General features: G+C 33.0%; 1 protein-coding gene across 3 annotated transcripts in view; it reads left to right on the top strand.

The window, feature by feature from the left end:
* Fs(2)Ket (Importin subunit beta Fs(2)Ket) overlaps positions 1-25,751 on the top strand; it is an 81,151-nt gene that overhangs the window by 40,603 nt on the left and 14,797 nt on the right. The window contains exons 12-16 of one of the 3 annotated variants that reach the window (XM_089096250.1): positions 803-946; positions 3,859-4,079; positions 7,864-8,031; positions 12,435-12,494; positions 23,327-24,513. In XM_089096250.1, coding sequence (XP_088952376.1) covers positions 803-946; positions 3,859-4,079; positions 7,864-8,031; positions 12,435-12,438 — 537 coding nt within the window. In that variant the 3' untranslated portion in view covers positions 12,439-12,494; positions 23,327-24,513. Of the gene's footprint in view, positions 1-802; positions 947-3,858; positions 4,080-7,863; positions 8,032-12,434; positions 12,495-23,326; positions 24,514-25,751 lie in introns of those variants that run through there. The other 2 variants (XM_089096251.1, XM_089096248.1) reach the window with 2 other exon arrangements.

Raw genomic sequence — 25,751 nt, 5'->3', positions numbered from 1 at the left:
ATTCCTCTATTATTCTCTCATCCTAGGTCTTTTATTTTTCTTTAGTTTTATGTCACAATGTAAGATGTATTCCATAGCAGAGATTGATTTTGACCCACCTACCGAACTAAATCATTGAAATTTGCTTTGCTTTTTCGTATAAATTTGCAACCGGTCTTGGTCATAAAGAGACATGTTAAGAAAACAGTTCTTACTTCTTAAAGGAAAATAATACTAGTTAACATATTTTCCAGGAGTAGTACCTTTATTCTCACTATTCTCACTGTTGTACAATTTTTTTTAACAAAATTGTGAAAAATAAACACATTTGTCTGCATTTATCCCTTTTCAAATATTCTATATATGAAAGTTAAACACCATCATCTATGATGGTGTTTAAACATCATCTATGAAAGTTAAACACCATCCCATCACCATCTTTTGGGATTCCAAAAATCTAATCCTTAGCATTTCGATAAGAGATGGTAAGAAAAACTCTGTGTCGTGGTGGGAGAAACGATAGCATGCCTGTAGCATATTGACAATTTGGTAGCATGCCAGTAGCATATTGACAATTTGGATTGTCAATATCCTACCTTAGAACTAACATAGGACAAAAGGCATGTTACCAAAGCGAAAAGGTTTTTTTTCTCGTACTTTGTTTCTCTTTTCTCGTTTCTTGTGTTTTCTCTTTTGTTTTTCCTCTCTTTTCTCTTGATATTCTCTTTTATCTTGTTTTTTTCTTTATTTAAAAATTTCTCTTGTTTTTTCTCTTGTATTTTTTCTTGTTTTTTTAGGTAAACTTAAGCCTTTTATTTTCTAGAACGTGAATTCTAATGCTCTATTGAAACCTGAAATTCTTACCGTTTTTGGAGACATTGCTTTGGCTATTGGGGCAGAATTTAGAATTTATTTAGAAGTTGTTCTTACCACACTTTACCAGGCATCGCAGGTTAAGGTCGATAGGGTAAGTTCATCATTTCAATTTTTTAGATTATACATTTTGCGCGTTGGATCGTCCGGAGAAGGTGACACCATATGCTACTCGATTTCTGTTGTTTATTTTGCTTTATTTTGAACGTTAAGTTTGGCATAACTTACACTTTTTGTAGCTAAAAAGGCTGTTAATTTTTTTTTTTTTGCTTTTTTCTGTAATTATCCCAAAAGTCAACAAGCCTGTCGGGAAACAACTGTAAAAAGGAAAAATATAAAGCCTATACGGTTTTGTAAGGATTTACAAAAAAAATGTCCCTCCTAAATACAAAATTGTAATCCCCCCCCCTGCACACACAAAAAAAATTCCGAGTTTTGGGTTTTAAATATGTTAAAACTGTTGAAATAGTATATTCGACTTGCTAGGTATTTGTAAAAAGGAAAGTGGTTGGTATCAGCGATGATTCTTTGATACTTGTTAATATGTACAAAATTAGCTGCTTGTACAATGAAACCTCTATAAACAATTTTTATAGATAAAAATCTCTTAAAATTGTTATTTACTATTTAATAATAATAACATTTGATAAGTTATCTGTAAATTTTGCATATAGAAATATTTTTCTACAAATTTTATGGGAGTGATGGCACAAGATAAACTTTCAAAGAAGTTGTTTTGGTGTTGTCATCGAAGTAATTCTATGAGTGACATTGACCTATGGGGATCTGTTGCTACAATTGTAGCTTATTATTATTGGTGGTGGTTTTTATGTGTGTTTTAGTTTATTTTAGTTATCTATCTTTGCTCCTTCGCAGCTGAAGACACCTCGTTTTATTCAGACGAAATATCCATGTCGTTTTGGTTTTTGTTTTTGCTGTCCGTAGTCTCGTTTGTTCATTTCTTCTTTGAATTTTCTCTCTTTGTTCTTTGTTATGGGTAGCCAGTTTGGCTTAAAATCTTTCACATGTCCTGTAATCAGTTGCAATTACTTATTGAAGAAGCGTGATTATTGTGCTTATTGTGCTCTATTGAACACCCGTTGGAAAGGCTAATTGATTTTATTTTGAAATATATTTTTTTTTTATAATTTTCAATTATAAAATTGAAAGAAATGCTCAAGTTTAGCAATCTAAGTTTTTTCCTCTATACGCCTCTGTTGTTTCTATTATACCAACAATTATAGTTGAAAAAGAAAAAAAATTCTTTGGTTTTAAAAATTTTGCGTCTCTATAGCACCTTTTAAGGGAGGTCCTAACAGGAAGACTTTGAATTTATCCTGATAGATAAATACACCATCAATTTTCTGTCTGATCAAGAATGAATTGCAGCTCATCGAGCTCTAAAGCACAATAATCAAATAATTAATTGTGAACAGTTTAAATAGGTGCTTTTGATCATAATAAAAATTACAAAAATCAATTGCAATAAGTTTATTGAAGACAGGACGTGTCGACATAAAAAATGTAAATTCAGGCGGCAAATTCAAATCCAAGGTGAAATTGATGGCACTTTTTTCAAATGGTGGTCGTTTGTTTGTGTTCAAGGATGGTAAGGAACATTGCAATCAATTAGCTGGGCTGATCTTAGATCTATTCAATCAATTAGCCAAAATACCAAGGACATAAAAAAAAGTCGTCTGGGCCGATCTTAGATCTATTCATATCTGAAAACCATGATTTTATAAGTTTTCTATTTCTGGTTCAAACATAAATGCAAAGTTTTTTTGACATTATCACATTTTTGTCAGTGTTGCCATGGTGAACTGTGAAAATAAAAAAGCAAAATTTGACAACGCTTTTCGTCCGTAAGAATTCAAATGCTAATAATGTGTTAATTCACTAGACATTTACACCTTCTGAAGTTGTTTGATGCCACATGTTTTTAGCGTAATTTTGCTTCTTTTTTTTCTTTTTTTTTTTATTACTAATTTTTTTTTTTTATAATTTGGTGCCGACCGCTACCAGAAACTGAAGAGCTGCAAAGGGAAGCCTTTCTCATAAAAAAAAGCAATTCCCGATTTTTCAAATTTTTTTTAGTTTTGTAAATTTCCGCTTGGCCAATTCAAACAATCGGCTGTACTTTTCACTTTTCATGGTAATTTTCAGATCTCGTTTTTCACTGTCTTTGATACTTTAAATTAATAAAAACTGACAGTTGGTTAACTAAATATTTAGAGTATTAAAGTTTTATATTTGAAACTGCCGCCAAAAAAGTGCTATTCTAAATCGACATAAAAAAAGACACAAATCAAACGCCAAAGAACAAAATATCGGCATGATGACGACTTTGTAACGCTAATACCGTAATTCCCAACGTGGAGTATGGCAATATTTTGTTGGGTCACGAACTGAACTTGCACCCTTTAGCTGACTGTACTTTAGAGCCTTATTTTTTGAAAAAAATATATTTTTCATGTTAATGATGTCACATTCGTATGCATTTAAAGAAAAGATAAGATACATGATAGTATTGCAATAACGTTATGCATTGTAAAAGATGTTTTATACATACAATATTTGTTCATTAGCGTAAGATATGCCTAGAGGACAACCCGAAAAAAAATCCCAAGTTAATTGCCTTTGAGCTTCCTTTAGGTGAAAACATGTAAAATTTTGAATAACAAAATTAAAGTATCACGAGGAGGGGGGATCAAGATTTTTGAATTGCCCAGGTCGGGCATGGTCCGAAGTTGTTGTGGAATCACTGTACGAGTCCTAACACGGCTGTGTTATGGCTTCTAAATTTCAATTTAAAAGTTAGGCCTGTCCTCCTACCTTGAAAGTTAAGTTACCTTAAAGTAACTTAAATATATGATCATTACACGAGCTTTTTTGAAATACTGTACCTCTTGGGGGTAAACCCGGGGAAATACTCGTTTAGGCGTTACTCGTCTCCCCTAAGTGTTGAACCTGTGTTTAACCAAATTTATTTTGCTATCTTTTCAGTCGGATTATGATAACATTGAGTATTTGAATCGACTGAGAGAAAGCTGTGTGGAGACTTACGCAAGTATTGTTCAAGGTTTAAGAGACGATATGGGAGCAGCGGCACCCACCTTTCAAATGCTTTATGCTCATGTTCCTTTTATTGTTGAATTTCTGGCGTCTATTGCCCAAGACCCAGATAGGGTTGACTCGCTTATTCATGTTGCGACTGGACTTGTAGGGTAAGTCGTCCGCTTCTCGTAGCTTTTTAAAATTAAAAACATGGTTCACATACGCATGGTACACGTTTCTTATTTTTTAATATCTATTGCCCAAACCCCGGATGGCGTTGATTCGCTTACCTTTCAAAAAACGAAAAAAAAAAAAAAAAACCTCAGGGAGCAGTCCTCAGTTGCCTCCTTTTTGCCCTATATCTCTGGGACATGAACCAACCCCACACGAATATACAATGTGCTGATGATCTGGTGCTATGGTCATCTGGCAACACCTTTGAGATTGCAAAGTCAAATCTGCAAAAGTCACTTTTCCAGTTTGAAAAATTCTCTCAACATTCAGATTTACCCATTGCACCCACCAAGTCAAAAATAATCCAATTTCACCGGAAGCGAAACCATGTTAATGCAAAACTAAATCTAAATAAAACAACTATTCCAGAAGATAATAATATTAATTACCTAGGTCTCATGCTTGACCAAAAACTTAATTTCCACCTCCACATTTCAAACACAATAAAAAAATGCTATAGAAAAGCAAATATACTAAGAAGACTTCTTTCCACACCCTGGGGTTGTAAGGAGAAAACCTTACTCCAGTTTTATAAATCACATATAAGACCCCATATTGACTATGGGCTCATTGTCTATGGTGCATGTGCAAAGACCCAGATGCAAAAAATTGAAACAATACAAAACGATATAATACGTCTCATATTTGGTATTAGGAAACCCAAAAGCATCAAGTTCCTGCTTATGGAGAGTGGATTAACAACAATAAGGGAGAGACGTAGCTTTCTCTTGATAAAACAACTTTCAAAAATTGAATCAAATAGCTCACACACATTACATAATTGGTTAAGAAATCCAGCCATGTATAGAGGTATTGCAGATGAGTATGCCAATATTCAAAAGAAGTTCCCTGTACCAGCAAAGTCTATCGCACCTACTTTCCCCCAATCCCCTCCATGGAATTGGTCATTTCCCATAATAAATACTGAATTTTCAAAATGGAATAAAGATTTAACCCCCATTGCTTTTGTCCAGAAAAAATTTGCAGAACTTAATACAATTACCTATAAAAATCACTTCCAAATATTTGTTGATGGGTCAAAAATGGATGAGAAGGTTGCAAGTGGTGTTCCTTCCTCACCTGAAAATTGCAATGGGCGAGAGATTATTTAATAATTTATCTATAATGTCTGCTGAGTTAAATGCCATAATCATGGCATTAGAACACCTTAAGCAAAACCAACCTTTGATTGAAAATTCGAATAATATTATCATCTATTCCGACTCTTTATCAAGCCTTGAGTTGCTGGCCTCAGCTCCTCAATATAAGTTGGACATTGACACTTATCATTGTCTCAGTATTATTGATAATCTTGCTTCAAGTGGCATAAAAACTTACTTTCAGTACATTCCTAGCCACTCTGGCATAAGTGGTAATCATCAGGTTGATGAAATAGCAAAAAATGCTATAAATATTGACCAGCCAAGTGGGAGACCAATCCCAATTAGAGATATTTACCGATGGAGGTTATCAGATATTAATTTTAATAAAATTAATCCTATATTTTCCCCCTTTCCTAATAAGTATCTTTCTAAAATTTATCATAAAATTCGTTCTGGAACAAATGGACTAAATTTTCTTGCATTCTCATATAAGCTTTCTAATTCAAGTGGCTCAAGTCCCCTGTCCCCTCTTTGCAGGCATTGTAATATGAATAATGAAACAATTGACCATTGCCTATTTGAATGTAATATGCTGACGTCTGCACAACATACCTTGCTTTGTAAACTGTTAAAATACTTCAAACATCAAAAAAACCCACTATCAGACAAGAGCCTAGCCATCTATACCTAGCCTAGAAATCGACATCTATCATCTTATATTTGAACTCCTAGAGTCGAAAGATTTGCTGAAAGATATCTGAATATATCTAATAAATATGAGGCAATCAAGCCAGTAGCTCTGTAGCCCACAGAGTGAAGCAAAAGGAAAAGGGCTAAATAGTTTTACTGAAAAGCCCGCCTGCTGTTAAATAGAAGAAGAAGAAGAAGGGCGCAATTCCTAAATACCTATTCTACCATGTGTTGCCTTCAATTGGCTAAGTTGTGAGGGTGACCGAAACTATGAGAAAGACCCAGGACAAATGCCATTGCGGGATTTAAACAAAGACTATTTATACTCTAAGCTATATATAACTATTAAATATAACTTAGCTAAACTATTTATAACTAAACTAAACTTATTGTATATTATTTATATCTTATTATATATTTCTACCTTATTTATGACTATTATACTTTGTTAAAAACATATCTATAACTTATCATGTATAGTGCTAAGCTTTTTAAATATTGTATTATAACTAAACTAAATATATTTTTTAACTTAACTATTTATATTCTATGTCCAAATTATCTCTTTTACAGTTTTTGTCCTCCTCACTGTCATTAGATATTTATTTATTTAAAAAGATATTCTATTTATTTCATTTATTTAGTTATTTCACCATCACTATATTTGTTTCAAAAGGATGTCTATTACGAGCCCACATGTACAGCAGAATTTGCATTTTGGAGCCAAAGATAAGGAAAAAAAACCCACAAATAACGGGGCAATAAATTAAAAAGAAAGTAAAAACTTGTAGAAAGTAAGATAGCTTTTGTAGAAAGTAAGTAAGAATAACGGGGCAATAAATTAAAAAGAAAGTAAAAACTTAAAATGATTCAAAAGTAAAACTCATTTATTATTGTCTGAAGAACCCAGTATCAGATACCAACACAGAATGAATGATCTTCCACTGGATAAAGTAGCTCAAGGCGTAATGTGATAAAATTTCTTTTTAAAAAAGGCCCATCCTTTGATGTGCCTTTCAAAACATGTAATTTGCTTAAAGCTTTGCGACAATTCGTAAGAGTTAATTCAATTGTGTTTTAGATAATTTCGGAGACCACACTGACTTTCCATGACGATAAATAAAAGTTCAAATAGGGATAAAATCCTTTTAATAGACAGTGTTTCACAAACAGTGATAGAAATTCACAAAAAATACCAGATATTTCTGTCACATATGCAGTGACCATCATCAGTAGTAAAACTAAACTCTAGTTTCTGATGACGGTCACTGCATATGTGACCGAAATATCTGGTATTTTTTGTGAATTTCTATTACTGTTTGTGAAACACTGTCTATTAAAAGGATTTTATCCCTGTTTGAACTTTTATTTATTAATTGTGTTTCTTTCCTTACTCAAATAATATATATATATATATATATATATATATATATATATATATACAGAAATATATATATATATATATATATATATATATATATATATATATATATATATATATATATATATATATATATATATATATATATATATATATATATATATATATATATATATATATATATATATATATATATATATATATATATATATATATATATATATATATATATATATATATATATATATATATATATATATATATATATATATATATATATATATATATATATATACAGAAATGACAAAACATCGTCTCTGATACACCAGATTGTGTCTCGTATAATTTCAGGTTGGCAATGAAATCTAGCAGAACTGAAATACTGTTTGAAATAATTTGCATAAAAACCCAGGTCATCACCCGTAAATAAATTACATGGTTAAGACCATTTAAACTATAAATTAGGACCATTCTATAAAACTAAAATATAAAACTATATTTTAGGACCATTTAAATATAAGATTATATATATATATTTTCATTTAGGGACCTTTGCAATGTGTTTGGTTCAGGAGCAGCCGGTGCATTAGATATACCTCCAATTCAAGAGCTACTTGGCGAGGGTCGTCGTTCAAAGAACACCAAAATAAAGTCCACGGCACACTGGGCCACCAAGGAACTGAAGAGAAATAAATTAGCTGTTCCTGCGAGTTGGTCAGTAATTGATTAATCACTGATTCTTGTTCATTGACTTATTTTTAGGATTATTGTTTTCCATGAGTAATATCAAAGAGGACAAAGGAGATTAATTTCTAGAATTCATTGTAAAAAGTATACTTTAGTTTCGTTGGTTTGTCTGTGATATATTTTAGTGAGCCAATCGCATTTCTAGAGAGACAAATAACTCCGCCTTTAAAAGACCTGATTGGTTGTACAAGTTTTGGACTCACAAGATTTTTTTCAAGTCAACTTTCTGTTTCTCTTTGGTAATATAACGTTGTTACCGATCATTGCGCAATATTTTCCTCTTTGTTTAATCCAGCTTTGAGGATAGCTCTAACCAATTTATTTTCAATTTATTTTTTATTTTTCAATTTATTTTGTATTTTCACTTTATTTCCGAGACATTTTAAATGTTGGTTTTAATGATGACGAATTGAATGACGATTTTTGTTTAGGTCTGATGAAATGTAATTAAAAAAGTAATTCGATTGTAGAATAGTATAAAAAAGAAGCGATTACGGCTTGAAGTAGTATTTTAGAACAGGGTTAGAAATATTTGCAGTACAAGATGAATGCTCTTTTAATGTACGCACAACATCAAAAATTTGCCAACATTTTTAATTACTGAATTTGCCAAGAAAATTGACAGGTTATTTCTGCTATTTGGACAGTAAAAGTTAAATATTCATTTTAATTTAGATTGGATATTTGACTCGTATTTTCTTTGTCCTTGTACTTGCCCTCCTGCCAAATTAACGTTTATCCTATATAAATATTTTAACGGTTCAATTCGTTCGCACTTTCAAAGCTACGTCACAACAATTTCAATTTCTTGAATTGGGTGTGATTGAAATTTTTTAGATTGTTTTTCTAAGTTCTAAGATTTTTTTTTGTATAAACGTTGTTTCTACAGGTACCCAAAAGATAAGAATGACGTCATACATTGATAAAATATGTTGTATTCAAACAATATTTTTTCATAAGTATAAAATCTGCCTAGAGGACGACCCGAAAAAAGATACCACGTTAACGGGTTGTTACCACGATTATGACCTTTTTTAAAGGCCATAATCGATAACGTGTCCTTTTAAGCTTCCTCCAGGTAAATACATGTCAGATTTTGAATTACAAATTTTAAATTTCACGAGGGGGCATCAGGATTTTAGAAATACTTAGGTGGGGTATGGCCCAAAATCAGTTGGTTTAGGAGGCTAGGAGGTTTAGGAGGAGCATGTGAAGTTTTCAACCCCTTTTTGTATCCTTTGTTCTATCCATCCTTTGCTGCTACATGATCTTTCGAGCCTGTAAAAACAACACCAAACCTTATTGGTTGATATATTTCTGTCAAATATTTTTTGCGTTCTTCATGGTAGCTTGCTCTTTCTAGCAGAACTTATGCTTATAGAGTCGCGGAACCTTAGGGCTTCAAAGAAACTCGAATTATGCATGCAGACCCGCTAGACTTTAGCTTTTTATGTACCTGATTTTTTTTGATTTTTTTTTTTTTTTTTTTTTTTTTTTCTTGCAAGCAATTAAGAAGTTAAATTCCTTTTATAGAGTGAATTGACCCTTGTGGAAAATCGTACCTGAATATGTCTTTCTTTTTTTGTGTGTGAGTATTTTTTTTTAGATTCTAGAATTTTGGAGATTTCATTTTAGGAAATGCTAAAAATTTTGTATGCAAATTAGGATTTTATTTGCATATTTTACAACAATAGCAATCACACTAGGTAACACTAATATTTGTAGTAGATAGTTATCGCTCAATTAATTTATTGTTAACAGCTTCTCTTAGGCTAAATTTGAGTATTTGGTTAAGGTATCCTTTCTCCTATAGTTTGTAGTTTGCGTTTTGGTTAAATGTGGGTATTTTGGATTTTTTTTTCGGAATCCATTTGAACAATTTAAGAAAGTATTATAATGCGTCTTGCTAATTTCAAAAGTGTAGTCGGATATAGTGTCTCATGGCTTATTTAATAATTTTTTTTTTTAATTTTAAATCGATTTTTTTTTTATATACACATGTATTCTAAAATAGTACTATAACTATTATCCACAGTTTGCGGTTTTGCATAATATGGGTGTTTTGGATACTTTTTTTCAAAATCAATTTAGCAATTTAAGAAAATATTTTAATGAATTTTTGTATGCTCATTTCAACATATTGTCGTATGTAGTGCCTCAAGGTTTATTTATATACGTTCATTTTTTATAGACTATTTTGATTTAATTATTTTCTTTTAATTTTTTTTTTCTTTTCATTTTTTTACAATTTATTTTATTTAGTTTATTTTTTTGACCTTACCATTCTAAATTTTTATTTCTGTTGAATGTTTGGACGAAAGAAGAAAAAGACCTCGTGGAAAACCATGGGCAATAAAAAAAAAAAAAAAATACCGAGTTCATATACAAATTAATCTAAAAAACTCTATTAGAATTACTGTTCCTAATATGCTATTAGAATTATTAGATTCGAATATGCTATTAGAATCTATTAGAATTACTTTTCCATAAATATTCTGTTCCTAATCGCACGTAAAACTACTCTATGTATACTACGTTAAAAAAAAGAAATTTGAAACCCCTTATTTCCGAAAAACCAACTTTAAAATTATCAGAAAATCGTAGATAATGGAAAATGTTCTGGTTGCATTTTCAAATTCCGTATAAAAATAAAGTTATATTGTCATTACCCAGTTTCGATGTTGAGTCAAAAAGCTCAATTTTGCTCCCTTATGTATTAGCTCTAATATGTGAATTTAGAATTTAAACCCTTATGATTTAAACCCTAACAACCCTTATGATTTACTTGTCTAATTTTGCTACCTATCATATTAGACCTGAGAGGTAAATATGAGCCCTATTGTACTCGGAATGTTATAAGTGGCGTCTCGTGTTATAGGTCGATAACGGATATTTTCTGCTTATTTTCGTTATATATTTCTAAAGCCCGTTGCAATCGGTAATTTCATTTGAATTGTTTCTATCTCCCCCTGTCTATCAAAAAGCTCAAGTATTTTTCTGACCTTTGTTCTACTCGATTTTCCTCAACTCAATGACTTGTGTTTTGGGACCACTTCCGAATATTCCATTACTTCGAATTTTATCAGTATATGGACTTCTAATGAGAGTGAAGTAATGCAACACAAAAGTATCCCCCTTTTGTTTAAATAAAGCAACATTAACGGGGGTTGGGCCCTGCAAAAGTATACAACAAACACTATTATACAAGACTTGATAGCGCAGTGGTAGCAACACTTGCCTGCGGGAACTTGTGTTCGAATCTTGACAAACTTTTGTCTCATAGAAAGCTATAGGGTTTTTAGTCTTAGAGACCACTAAAGTTGAAATAATAATAATAACAACAATAAAAAAAAAACTTGTTTTCAAAATGGATTAAAAATTAATAATTTTTTTTCAGATTTTATGAATATAAGCAAACGAGGGGTGCAAAGCGAATCGGGCTTTGCATAACTTGATCTTTTTAACTCGTTTCTCTCAACTCGCCTACTTTTTCTTTTATGTATTTATAACATAAGTCAGTTGGATATTTGTGTCATGTACAGCCTTATACCCCTTATACCATATACAGCCTTATACCCCTCGCTTTCACTTATATCTATTTAGTGAGGAAGAAGTATCTATTTAGTGAGAAGATAAGCGGGACATTCATGGTTGAGCTTATATTTTCTTTCTTCTTTTTTTTTCAGGTATTTTTAAAAAAAGCAAAGCTTTAGAGCCCTTTAATCTTAATTTTAGAAAAACAAAGTTTTTCCCCCCTATACATTTAGGGGGAAGAGGTTTGGACAAACGCAGCAACTACTTGTTTGCGGTTCAAATGAAATTTTCTATTTCAAGTTTTTTCAGAAATCTGAAAAACAGCACAATTTTTGAGCTACTTTTGTTTCAATTTGTGCAGGAAGGAGGAATTTTGCTTGAAGAAACTAGTGATTTCTGTAAACAAATAAAGTCTCTCGAAATCTTTTTTTTAGGGGGGGGGGGGAGGCTCTTCTGAGTAATTTTCTGTCCCAATTTCAAAGTGGAATAAATTTGTTAACTTTTCTGAAATTTAAAGCTTGCTTTTTTTTAATTGGGCTGATCAGAAGACTGCTTATTTGAAAGGCGTGAAATGAGCTTTGAAACATAAGGGGTAGAAAATACGCTCTTAAAGACATAAGGCCAATTTCACTAAGCTAGTATTTGATTTGATGCGTTTTATTTCCAGAGACAATGTTTTCGCAAATATTAAATTGCGAAAAAAAAATTGAAAGAAAAATATCCGTTTTGTAGGGGATATTGTTACAGTGTAGAGTTCCTCGAAAGTGTATTAAAGCTCATATTGAAGAAGCAGTTGATAATAATATTTATAATGATAATAATGCTTTTCCTTTTAGGTAAGAGGCTGAACGCGTATGGATGGTTGAGTGATTGATTTTGGTTGAATGGATGATTATGTATGATTTCTAATTTCTTTCTGAGTTCCGTCAATTGACCAGAGTATAAATTGAGTTTGAAATATACCCCCCTCCCCCACCACATTGAGATGTTTGAGGGAAATGTTAGAGGGAAATGTTAAAATACGCAATACTTTTAAAAACTGCTTATGCTTCATTCAATCAAAATACTAATGAACCCTGGTCAGGCCGATGCACAAAGACTCATTCACTAGAGAGAAAAAACTCACTATCTTAGTTTTTCTCACTTCGTAACACATTAAAGAAAAAAATATTAAAAAACTGCCATTAAAAAAGAAAAACAGACGTTTTACTTAGACTTAGGCCTTCCCATGCTGACTAGCCCATATGGCGACAATGGTGACTCTCGAAACGAGGCAATGGTGTCGTTTCGAAGATCATTCAAGCTTTGTGATTAACCTTTCACACAATCCTCCTCCTTTACAGGCTTGGGACAGATTGCCCACCCAATAGTAGTTTTAGGCCTCATAGTCTTTGCGGGGGGGGGGGGGGTATAGCACAGGAGTGTTTTAGTATAAAGTAAAAGGAAAATAATGTCAGATGTCAGAAAAACTGGGAGGGGGCAGCTGCCAAACCGACCTAACGCAAATTGCTAGCTAACAATATTAGCTAACGTTGTTACTAAATTTCTCTGTAATTAAATCATTTTAGAAGACATTCTTTTGGAGATTTTGAAGCAGAACCCTCAAAACTGAAAATGATGCAAACAGGGGCGGATCCAGGATTTTTTAGGGGGGGGGGGGAATACGCTGATCCGAAAAAAAATTTTTAGGGGGGGGGGGCAAAATAGGTTGATCCGATAAACTTGCGTTAAGAGCAAGTTTAATTAACGCAAACTTGAGTTTATTAAGTAAATTACGCAACTTTAGACTACGCTAGAGGGGGAGAGGCGCCCCACGCCCCCTCCCCCCTGGATCTGTCACTGGGTGCAAAGCACGATTATTGATTTACGCTCTTAAACAGTTGTGGAAAAATTTAGGACTGCTAATATTTCTTGCAGCTGGTAAATTTTTGTATTGCTTTTACAAATATCTTGAGGGATAGACTAGCTTAGTAGGTTGTACTGAATTTTTATTTCCGAGATGGTGTTATTTTATTTTTTTAATTATAGACACAATTAAACACGTTTAATTAAACACACGTTCAATTAGTAAAAACACGTTCAATTAAACGTTTAATTAAACACAATTAAACACGAATCACCTGCGAGCGATTTTTGTTCGCTAAAACTTCTGTTTTTACACATCGCTTAAAATTGTTAGCTAACATTGTTAGTTAACGGCAAGTTAATTGTTAGTTTTCGTTAACAGTAGGAGATGGGAATTTGAGCCCTTATTCCGATACAGGGATCGTAAAATGGAGAAAACGAATTTATCTGACTTATGAAAAAAATCCAGTAATTCCCCGTTAGAATTAAGTTGTCCCCTAAATTTGATTAAGTTGTGGTCAGTGAGACCTTGAAAGGGAAGTTCAAAATAGATTTTTTTTTTATTAAATGCGTTCAAGGTCCTCTAAAAAATGGCGTACTTTTTTTTGACGGGACACCATTATTGACTAATTCCAGCATTTTTCTTACAATTGAACGGCAAAAAAAAAAAGCCTTGAAATACCAAGAATATCAACAGAAGAACATTTTCATGTCTACTTTCTGTCCATTTACAAAGTCGGCATTTTCTAAATTTTTGGATATCCAAAAATCGAGCAAAATTCGTTGTATTTTCAGTCGGTTTAACCTTTACCATTATAAGCTCAAAAAAATAAGGACAAACCAGTTTCTCCTCTCCCATTATATAAACTGACGTTATAACTTCCCGTTATTTAACCTGACAAAACTGTTCTTTAGATGTTTATGTATTTGTTCACACGTATCTGTCACTGCCCCTAACGGACCAATATACAGTGACAAGAAAAGTTTGACTGCGGGCTTAAATCAGAAGTTTCTTGAAATAATATTGCCTCGGCTCTAGCGGAAATTTTAATGATTATTCATCCCTGTAATTTTATACTCTGGTTGAGAATGTATTGACAAGCATAACTTTTGAAATTGTTTTTATATAATTTGGTTAAAATGAATTTTTGTAATAAAAAAAAATAAACTTAGATTGTCTATTTTAGTAATTTGACTTACTTCTCATTTAAACAAAATACTTAAAGAACCTAAATCAGGCACGTAAACTTATATTTATTATATAATATATATATAAATATTCATATATTTTGATCTAAAATATATCTCATATATTTTATTTATTTATTTCATCTAAATCTCAAAATATACAATATTTATTTCAAGATTTAGGGGGGTGGGATGGATGTTAAAACAGAAAGCAAGCTGATTGTTGCATGTTAGAAAAACTTGAAATTTAGGGGAAGTGGTAGATACCCCCCCCCCCGTCCTTCACTGTTTACGTACCTGATCATGGTTGATTCGATTTTGTAAAAGTTATGCTTATTGTATGTCTGCTGTGTGATGCCTCTCTTTGCTGTTCTTATTCTAATTTGCTTCCCTTTTCTACGCTTAAAATCTTCTATCTTATTAAATCAGGGATGTCCAACCTTTTATTTACAGCGGACGCATTGTCACTTAAAATAATTTAATGGGTCGCAGAACCCTTAAATTTGAAGGAAAATGGGTACAAATTGGGCAAAATGGGTACAATTACCATTAATGGATGTTGTGAAAATGACTAACGGGCCGCATTAAAAATCTCAGGCAGGCCCTTGGTTGGACATCCCTGCATTAAATTATTAGGTTAAGGCCTCATTAAATTATTAGGTTAAGGCCTCATTAAATTATTAGGTTAAGGCCTCATTAAATTATTAGGTTAAGGCCTCATTAAATTATGTCAGGCTACCAAATAGAATAACTCAATATCAAAACAGTAGAGAAAAGTGATAAAAGGCGTCATTGTGGAAGATGTTTATCCACTATACAAATAAACTACCAAAAAATTATTGTTATTATGAAACCCATGGTGATATGGTCTAGAACATAAGTAAAAAGAGCAAACATACTCAGAATGATTCACTACATAAATTATAGCTCTTGTGACTCAATTCTAGAAAAGCCATGACAAAAATTTATTTATGCTTGAAAAATGTTTAGGGTACTAGTTTAGATGTTGCTGTTGTTGCTAGGGCGTCCGGACTCATTGGAAGCACCTGCTTCCATGGACCTTTTTGTAGACTGCAGATCCTTCCACGGATCGCCTGTCTTTGTATACATGTAATGTAGTGTATTTAAAAACAAGATAGCTCTTCAAATTCTAGTCAGAATAACATAAAGGGTAACAAGGCAATAACATAAAGGACAACAAGGGCATGTTATAGAAAGACAAGTGGCTTCCAGACTACGTATTTTACGTATATTCTGTGCTAAAAGATTAAGCAATGTTAAGTATAAACTTTCACGTTTAAACAAGTCCTTTCACATTTAACCAGCGTGAAAACTCTTTTGAAATCCTGGAGGGGGGGAGTTGGAGCCAGTTTTCCCAGATCAAGTGAAAATGGCAGTGAAAATTTAAAAATGAGGCATATGGTTCACCATAAAGGTCATGGTTTATGGTATAGGCATAAGGTCATGGCATAAACTGGGGTCTGGGAGGTGGAAGCAAACCAAGGTCTGGAAGGGGCTGTTGCCCCCTGCCCAATAGCAAATTTTACCCTTCTAATCATTACAATAATCATAAGCAAATTATCCAAAACAGAAAATGTGGAATGAAGATTCAAGCTCTGATAAAGTGTAAAGATTATTAGGAAAGGTTCCATAATGTATTTTCAAGATTTATTCGTTGCTAATCCTTTCACGCTCTATCAGAGCTTGAATTCTCATCTCCATTTCGCGTTTTTGATTTTAATAGTTTGGTTAAAATGGTTTTAGACAACCAGTGAAGTTTTGTGTTGGCCTAGTGTAAAAGGACTTGTCTAAGTGTGAAACGTTATCAATCAATCAATCAATCATTTATTATCCACAACTACAAGACAATAAGTAGTACAAGTGGAGTATAAACATAATAATGAAAAAAAGAACATCAACAAACACTAGCAATTAAATTAAACTAAGAAAAGAATTGTAAAAGACCGTGGTCAGGGCCAATATTACAAAATGCATCAGCAGAAAGCTTTTTGTGTAGGTCACCGAGCTTTTGAGTTACATCCGTAACATAGAAATTTTTAACCAGATACCGATTTCTAGTCCATGGCGGCAGAGAAAGAAGAAATTTGCAAAATTTGAGAGATGTAACTTTAATCTTATTTAAATTCTTTAGCTTAAGAACAGAATGAACACCCGAAAAATAAAGCACAGAAAGATCAGAAAAAGTCGAGAATAAGCGCCCAAGAGCTCTTCTGTTATATTTTCCACGGTCTGCTACAATTTTTGAATAACTGAACTGAATTTTTCTTACTGAATCAGCAACAATCTGTTTACGAAAGAGAGCTAAAGAATTAGAAACAGTAATACCAAGCCACCGAAAGGAAGAGACAGAAAATACAGAAAATTCATTACATACCAGAGGAGTAGATGAAGACAGATTATAAGATAAGAATTCACACTTGTCGATATTTAGGGATAGGCCAATATTTAGGAAAGACTGAGAAACTAAGGAAACCATCGCAGAAAGAGCAGACTTAGTACGACTAATCAACAGAATGTCATCAGCATAGGCAATGTAAGAAATATCAGTAGAACCAGAAAAATATGTGCCTGAGATCTTTTCCAGAACAGTAGAAATGCAAATTTTGAAAAGGGTTGGTTATAAAACACCTCCCTGCCTAACACCACGAAGCACTTTAATAGTTGTTTCTGGAGAAGATTTCAGTCGGAGTTAAGAATTAGAATACCAAAACCGTAGAAGGTAAATAACCGAAAAATTAACACCAGAAAAAGCCAAAGAAAAGAAAAGCTGATTATGAACAACAGAATCAAAAGCCTTTGAAAGATCAAGTGTACAGAGATATACGCCTTTACCCTTAGAAGAACTAGAAAGTAGAATAGAAGAAGGGACACGATGAGCATGTTGGCACCCCACATCATATCTGAAACCAAGTTGATTTTCGCCAAAGAAAGAAGTATTTTGAGTTAGATTAGGCAAAAGAATATACTCGAATACCTTGCTAATATTGCAAGAAACAAATACTGGACGGTAAGAAGAGCAATCTGTTGGCTGTTTACCTCTTTAAGTCACGCTGCGACACAAAAAATTTTCCGGGACGACAGAAGATGCCAAGCACATTTGAAACAAAAGCGCAAGATGTGACACAAGTTCAGCACATTGGGGAGTTAGATGCATTTTAGAGATACCATCAGCATCAATAGATTTCGACTTAAGATGACTCAAAACATTCAAAACTTCACAAAAGAATATAGGCAGAACAAAGCGCTGACTTAGAAATCTAGGGACCATTTTAACAAACGCTTCACCAAACTTCAGAATCGTCTGTTTTACTTGAATTAATTGCTTTCCTCCAATCATTAGGCGAAGATGGAAAATCAAGCCCTCGGTATCGGACGCTTTTTACATACTTCTTAAATTCTAATTTAATTTTCGGTTTAATAAGAAAAACATTACCAAACCTAGGCTGACCACAATCTGTCCAAATTTTTAGCCAAAATTTAGCTTTATTTTTACAGGTCTTAAGGTTAAGGTCAAGTGACCAAAGAAGCTTTTGAGTATTCTTTCGGATTCGCTTTACTGGGACACAAATTTTTTCAGCTTCTTTCATAGCGGAGAGGATAGAATGATAATATCAGTCTATTTCATATTTAGCATAAATAAAATTCTGACTACACTGCAAAAGCTGATACAGAACATAAGTCGTACTTAGAAGTGAAGCCAATGTTGTAAGATACACAGAAAAATTCGCATCATTCCAATCAGGCTCATAAAACCATTTAGAACGTACACCACGACTCTTAGACACACTCCCAGAACAAACAACAGATTTTGATACACAAAAAGGCAGCGGAAGGTGATCAAGATCTTGCACGTCAAAATGAACCGTAACTGGTGAGTAGACAAGAGCTGCAGAAAACGTGATCAATGTCTGATTTAGTACCTGAATTGTGAATATACGTATAATCATGGGACTTCCGAACAATTTTATAAGCCGGGAGAGAATGAAAAAGCTGACCATTCCTAACATTATCAGAAACCAGATCGGTATTAAATCACCAGCAATAACAAAATGCAACCTGTTATCCGACATCTTCTGAATTAAAGTTTTAAGACTATTACAAGCACAAGAGAAATTCTGAAGTGAACGAATGGAACGATCATTATATGGCAGATACACATTAATTAATACAATATTACCAAGACGCACCGCAAGAAAAGTGTCATCTGATTGGAAAAGCACAGGACTCGCACCAGAAATATTTTTCTTAAAAACACAAGCTAAGCCGCCAGGAGGGCGGCCACGCTTAATTTTAGCTGGACGCACAAAAACAACGTGATCACTGCTTCGTCTCAGAAAATTTTCGCTAAAGGCGGTCAGTAAATGTTCTTGGAGACAAACAACGTCGTAATTAACATGCAGATCATCAATAAAAAAGTCCTTGCCTCTGTTCCATTAATATTAAATGAGACTATACTTATGTCCGGATTCATTTTTGAGAATAGACCTCATCAGTGATCTTCTTAATCACAGGGCATCGTAGGCTGTAAGAAGGATGAGATCCTGCACAATTGGCACATTTCGGAGATTCTGTATAACGATCACAATTCGTAGATAATTGCGGCCCAGCACAACGAGCGCACTTGGGAGTGCTACTAGTACATGCACTTTTCAAGTGCCCAGGGGAACGACACTTGAAGCAACACTTTGGCAATTGCTTGAACTCATAAACACGGAAGTTTTCATAACCAATCTTCACACTGTTTCGCAGAAATGACCCCTTAGTAATCGCGTCTACAAATTCAAGCTTAACCGATTAGATTGTACCAAATTGACTAGACCCGAGTATGCCGAACTGGTTTTGTAGTATATCAAGGTTAACATCGGACGGGACTTCTCGAATAACACTAATTTACTTTTTAGATAAAATTTTCACACTAGAACCAGGTAGAGCTTCCTTTGCTGATTTGCAAAAATCTTCAGCTGCAGATTTCTCAATATTCACTGTCCACCGCTTTTTAGTCGCTCGCACTCTGGACACCAGCTGATGACCAGAAATTCAGTCTATTACGGATTTACGCTTTAGCGGGTCACCATGCTCAGGCAGGGGATCGGAGATCAAAATTGTAGTATGCGTATCACACGCAGCAGGTTGGCTAATCACAGGTATTTGAGGAAATTTCAGATTGTACGAATCAATCTTGGCAGAAACTAGGGAAATCGCTTGCTCAAGGCTCGTAAGCTTGGCTCTAACCTGTGTAAACGCTGTTGCAGAGATAACAGGAACTTCTGTTTGCCTTTTGATGACGAAACAGGGGAGCTGTTCTCCATCGGCATCGCATTTCTTCATAAAGTCGATAATATCTTGCAGGTGACTGAGAATTAATTATTATCGCCGGTACAATAAACAGTGCAACATTAGCCGCTCTTAGAGATCAGCAGTAAAATGAATCTAGTTCTTAACGAGATAATTTTTTATCTGAGTTAAAGCAAAAAAGTCAAAGCCTAGTAATTGGACAAAAGGTAATGCGGAGAGTGTATAAATACTCACAAACAAAATAGCAGTCATTACATTATAGTCTTTGCAGTCATAATAGTAATATATAATTTTGAAAGACTTAAGCTTTGAGAAGTAGCTTTCGTTGCGCTGGCCTCAGGTGGCTTACTGCTAATAGTAACATCTCACTACAGCACTTAGCCGCCTGAGGCCCATGAATTTACGCAGTTCCTCCACTATCCCATCTATTCTCCCTCTTTACACCCTTCTAACAAGCTCCACTTTTCTCTAAAGCCATCCTCCCTTCGGGGATGACCCCCTTTGCATTTGGCCCTAGAGGATTGGCCGAAATGGACAATCTTTAATATATATATATATATATATATATATATATATATATATATATATATATATATATATATATATATATATATATATAAAATTTGGTTTTAAATATCAGAAATGGGGTAAAAAACTTAACTTAAGCTAACCTAAACCAACCTAACCTCGTCCAACCAAACCTAATCGAATCTAAACGTAACCTACCATCATCCAAACCTTGCATTAAATTGAAAAAATTGACTGGCAACGGTGACTAAATCCAAGGAGGAAAAAAGGTATTTCGGACATTCACTGGTGAATGTCGACATTTACCAATTTGTGGACATTCACGGTAACACATATAGGAACGTGAAAATTAGTATGAAATCATTTTGGAAGTATGAAAATGTAAATTAGGCTATAGATGTATGAAAAATATAAATATATAGCAAATAAAAACCGTGGCGAGCGAAACCTTAAAAACTGAGGACGTGATTTTGTTAAATAAGGGTGCGTGAGCCTAAATCCCGAGTCGTTTGATCGAAACGAGCAGAGAAACGCGACAATACGGCTTTTTTGCGAGTTTGAATTAAATAAACGTTCTTTATGAAGTAAGCACTTCTTCCTAATTTAAAATTTTACCTTCTATAAAGAATTGTCTTCTTTAACGTTATTTATTTGGTGCTGTCAATAAAATGTTTTTCCTAAACTATGGATTAAGGGGAGAAGGAGCAACACGATTGCACAGTGAGTGTACCCTAGAAACCCATATGGTTGTAGAAAATTCAATTCTAGATTGAGAAACCCGGGAGACCCATTTTCGGTATATCGGCCATCAAAAACTAGAATAAACTTAGTGTTACCCCCCTGTTCATTTAGCGTCATACCCCTTTAAAAATTCGATTTTGTCTTTTTCTGACACAAAGTGATTACGGCGATCAATATTAATCTTATTTTAGTACATTCTCGTTTTCACGATAGAAATTTTATATATATATATATATATATATATCATATATATATATATATATATATATATATATATATATATATATATATATATATATATATATATATATATATATATATATATATATATATATATATATATATATATATATGTATGATGTATATATATATGTATCATAGTATATATATATATATATATATATATATATATATATATATATATATATATATATATATATATATATATATATATATATATATATATATATATATATATATATATATATATATATATATATATATATATATATATATATATATATATATATATATATATATATATATATATATATATATATATATATATATATATATATATATATATATATATATATATATATATATATATATATATATATATATCTCAAGACTATTGATATTATTCATCAATTTTAATTTTGTCCGTATTTCAGAGAAGAAGATGGGGATAGCTGCATGTTTGTGGGCCATAGTTTTCGGGTCCTTGTCTCTGTCCCGTAATTGTGAAATGTTTAGATTTTATGTATTTTGTATATTTCTTATTTTATTTTTGCATTCTGAGTCTAATTTTATAAATACTAACTTCATCGATGGTCAAAATTTTTGAGGCTTGAAAAGATGAAATCTTGTCCTTAAAGGCTGTTAATCAAAATCCTTCTAAGTTAGGGTAAAACTGCTTTTTGTTTATATACCAGTAAAAACACTATGAATTCAATTCTTAGTGAGCATGCTTAGAAATCGCAGCATGTCAGTACAGTCTATTTACCAAATAGGAAAAAAATAGTTAACGAAAAAATAGTAAATAAAAAGTAAACGAAATACAAGAATAAATAACTAAAAGTAAAAAGTAACCAATCAGAAAAAATAATAACGAAAACCAATAACAATAACTGAAACTTTAGGCCAGTGAAATTTTAAGAAGAAATTACTATTACTCTTAATAATGTTGTCAAATTTGCAGGAAAAAAATTTGAAATATCATTTAAGCTTTTGTGAATAAGAGAGTTTTGAAAGGAAAAATAACTATGATAGACTCACTATAGACTATCTATCTACGAAAATGACATCATTTTTGAAAGGAAAAATAACTATGATAGACTATGTATCAACAAGTGAAAATGGCATCATTTTCAAAGGAAGGAAAAATTTTGAAAGAAAGTTTTGAAAGGAAAAATAACTATGATAGACTATTTATCAACAAGTAAAAATGACATCATTTGTATACAATCCTGAAAAAAGCTTATGCGCTTTGCCTCTCACTCAGACTATCTGTCTTGGTCTTTGTCTCCAATTGGCCAATGGCTTGATGGCAACTTTATTTTAATTCAAAAATCAACGAATTTTGTCCATCATATTGAATGTCCATCATCGCCTCTTAAACTAACACACGCAGCTCAGACCTGGTAAGGTAGAAAAACAATTATAATAAAAAAAAAATCACCATCTACTAATGACATAATCTCACTGATATGTGTTTTGTCTTGAATTCACTCGTCTAAAGTCCGCCTTCGTTATAATTTTTATTTTCCTAATATATTCCACATTCATAATTAACCTTTCCCCTAATTTTCCACGGTTGGTGAATCTCATTTGCCAATGAGAGACCTAAGTATATGCCAAGTATCTATACTATGTCTAAGGATGAGTATCAGTCTAAGTGCATTGATTCAATTATCTGCCCCTCCAAAAAAAGGCGGCTTCTGCATTGATCTGGCCCCAAAATTGCAAACTGAAAAACGTTTCTCTTTTTATCATTTAACTTCTCAATTCGATAATTATTAAGTTTTGATTTTGAAAGGGGCTAGGGGGTGAATGGCTATTGAATGAAAGTTATTATTGTCACTAGCTGAATGTTTGCATTTCATTTCAGAAGTTAACCGATTGGTAGTCTGCAAGGGAAGCAAGAATGTGATCTGAATAACTGCGGCGTGTTTGTTTCTGCCTTGTTCTTTTATTCTTCTTCTATTTAGCAAATTACTATCGTTGTGGAAGTGATATATTCTTTCCTTCTTTTTTTATTGTTCGCCAGTGTGAATGCTGCCTTTTTTTTAACGTGAGTACAATGATTTGAATGTTGGTGAATAACTTGTACTACTTACTCAAGACTAGAACTGTGATTGACTTTTATTTTTGTCTTTTTGAATATTGTGCCTGGCCTAATTGTGGGCGGGATTATACATTCCGTGTCCACTGAAGCGATGTCAATAGCAAGTGCCAAGGTCTTGACTTTCTTGAACTCGGGGTCAAGTGGTGTGAACGAATGAATGAATGTGATTTTTAGCTTTCCTTGGTATCACATTTTGTGTCAAGACTCATTAACAATGAGATTTAGCTAATGTCAGACCCTTTTTAACAAAATTTTTCTGATTGGCTAATTCGAGCTAGTTAAGATAGAAAATGATATGGTCAGATTCCTATATAGTTTTTTTCTACACAGCAAAGGATTGATAGTGAAGTTTTGATTGTCTGTAGTCTGCCGACAGCTACGTCTTGACGTTAGCTAATTTATTGTAAATAAGCTTCGAAATATTTGTTTTTTTCCTGAATTTTAGCTATTTATTTTTGAGATAATCTTAACGCAAAATAAATAAACCCTATCCCCATTAATACTCGTTGGGTGTATTCCTGTTTTTTATTCAGAAACCATGTAATATATAATATTAGGGACAAACATAAGCTTTTTTGTGGGGAGGGGGAGGAGGAGGACAATAATATAAAAACAATATAATATATCGTTTATAATATAAAATTGACAATTTAATACATAATGAGACTAAAGACTTGGTATGAACTACCAGCGCATGTACAATTACGAACATTTGATTAAATCTTCAAATAGGAGTGTAAGGCACCTTGCAGATAATTAATCTTGATAGCTTGAATGTTAATTGAATGCCTTTGGGTTTCAACCTGGTTTTGCAAACCGTTGGTCATTTAGTCTTTTCCATGCAATGCATAATTAACGAATGCCCTGGGTTGACCAAACTCAGCCCTGTTCTGCTGTTCCTTGATTGGTCTCCTGTTTTTGTCCCTTTGTCAATTTTTTTTTTTTGAAAAGACAGCATAATCGAATGCAAGCTCATCACAAAAAAGCTACTCGTTTGTAAGTGTTCCAAGTGACACAAGGGCGATGAGCAAGTGGGCATCCATGAGGACTCGTTTTTTGGACACTGGAATTTCGTTTCCAAAAAATGAATGCTGCAGACAGGAATTCTGTCGTCTCTTTCAATAATTCATTTACTGTTACTGATGGAACAAGCGACAAAAAGGCAATTTAACAAACGGATTTCGTTCGGCACTTGCCATTCGAAGATTTATTTTATTAGTAATTGTGGTTTCCATAATATAGAGCAGTGATAAATTTTACTGTATTCTTGGCTTGACAACGCATCAATAATTTCATGACTGAACTAATATGTGGGGCTTGGGGTCAGGTGCTCTTTAGAGAGGGTTAGGGGATGGTGGAAAAACAGAAAATGCATTAATAGTCCACTATTTTCTTTTGGGGCAGGGGTGTTTGGACCACTTCGAAGGGGCACTCTACGGATGGGTTTTCCAAGCATTAAATAATACTGATTCCCATTATAATAATAGTACGCGCAATAGGCAATTGATTAGAACGTTTACCATCGTAAAAACTAGTAATTCCGCAAGCTGGAAATTTTTGGTGGGCTGCATTCAAAGTCATACTGGGCTGTAGACTGAACTGCGGCTATTAACGGTGATAGGGTTAATTATAAAAAAAGAATTTGGTACCTAGGAGGTGTTCTAGTGTTTTATTCCACTTACTAAGTGGCTTCTCATCGTATTCCTTTTTTGGCAGAGAAGTGCGCATAATAATTGGCCCTTAACGATGACGGTGTGATTGGCTTTTTACTGACGGAATGAATGTAATGAATACGAGTTCTATAACGTTGACTGTGATCTCAGTGAAGTGTTTGATACAACCCTAGACGGGTCAGGGTATTTTTGTGGCAGGAGAAGGGGAGTGAATAACTTCTAATGTCATTTGTAAGAATGTTTTAGGCGTGTTCGTTTTTTGTATGATTTTTTTTTTTTTTTGTATTACGGCTTACTTGCTAGGTTATTTTTTCTGCCATCTGTCAAAATAAATATATGAATGTTCGGCCTCAAAATAAATTGGTAGAGTTTAGTTGTTTTGGATTTATTGTTCTAGGAAAAAACGGAAGAATACAAAAGAATATTTAATAAGCAAAAGAATATGTAATAAACATTTAGAAAAATAAAATATATAGTAAACAGGAGGAAATAAGAAAAAAAGCAGAAACCTAAAA

This window comes from Artemia sp. Qi Xiang Cuo, chromosome 11, assembly GCF_049724085.1.
Source record: "Artemia sp. Qi Xiang Cuo chromosome 11, ASM4972408v1, whole genome shotgun sequence".
Taxonomy (NCBI): Eukaryota; Metazoa; Arthropoda; class Branchiopoda; order Anostraca; family Artemiidae; genus Artemia; species Artemia sp. Qi Xiang Cuo.
The sequence above is the reverse complement of the archived record's forward strand: the minus strand, read 5'-3'. Positions and strand labels throughout refer to the sequence as shown.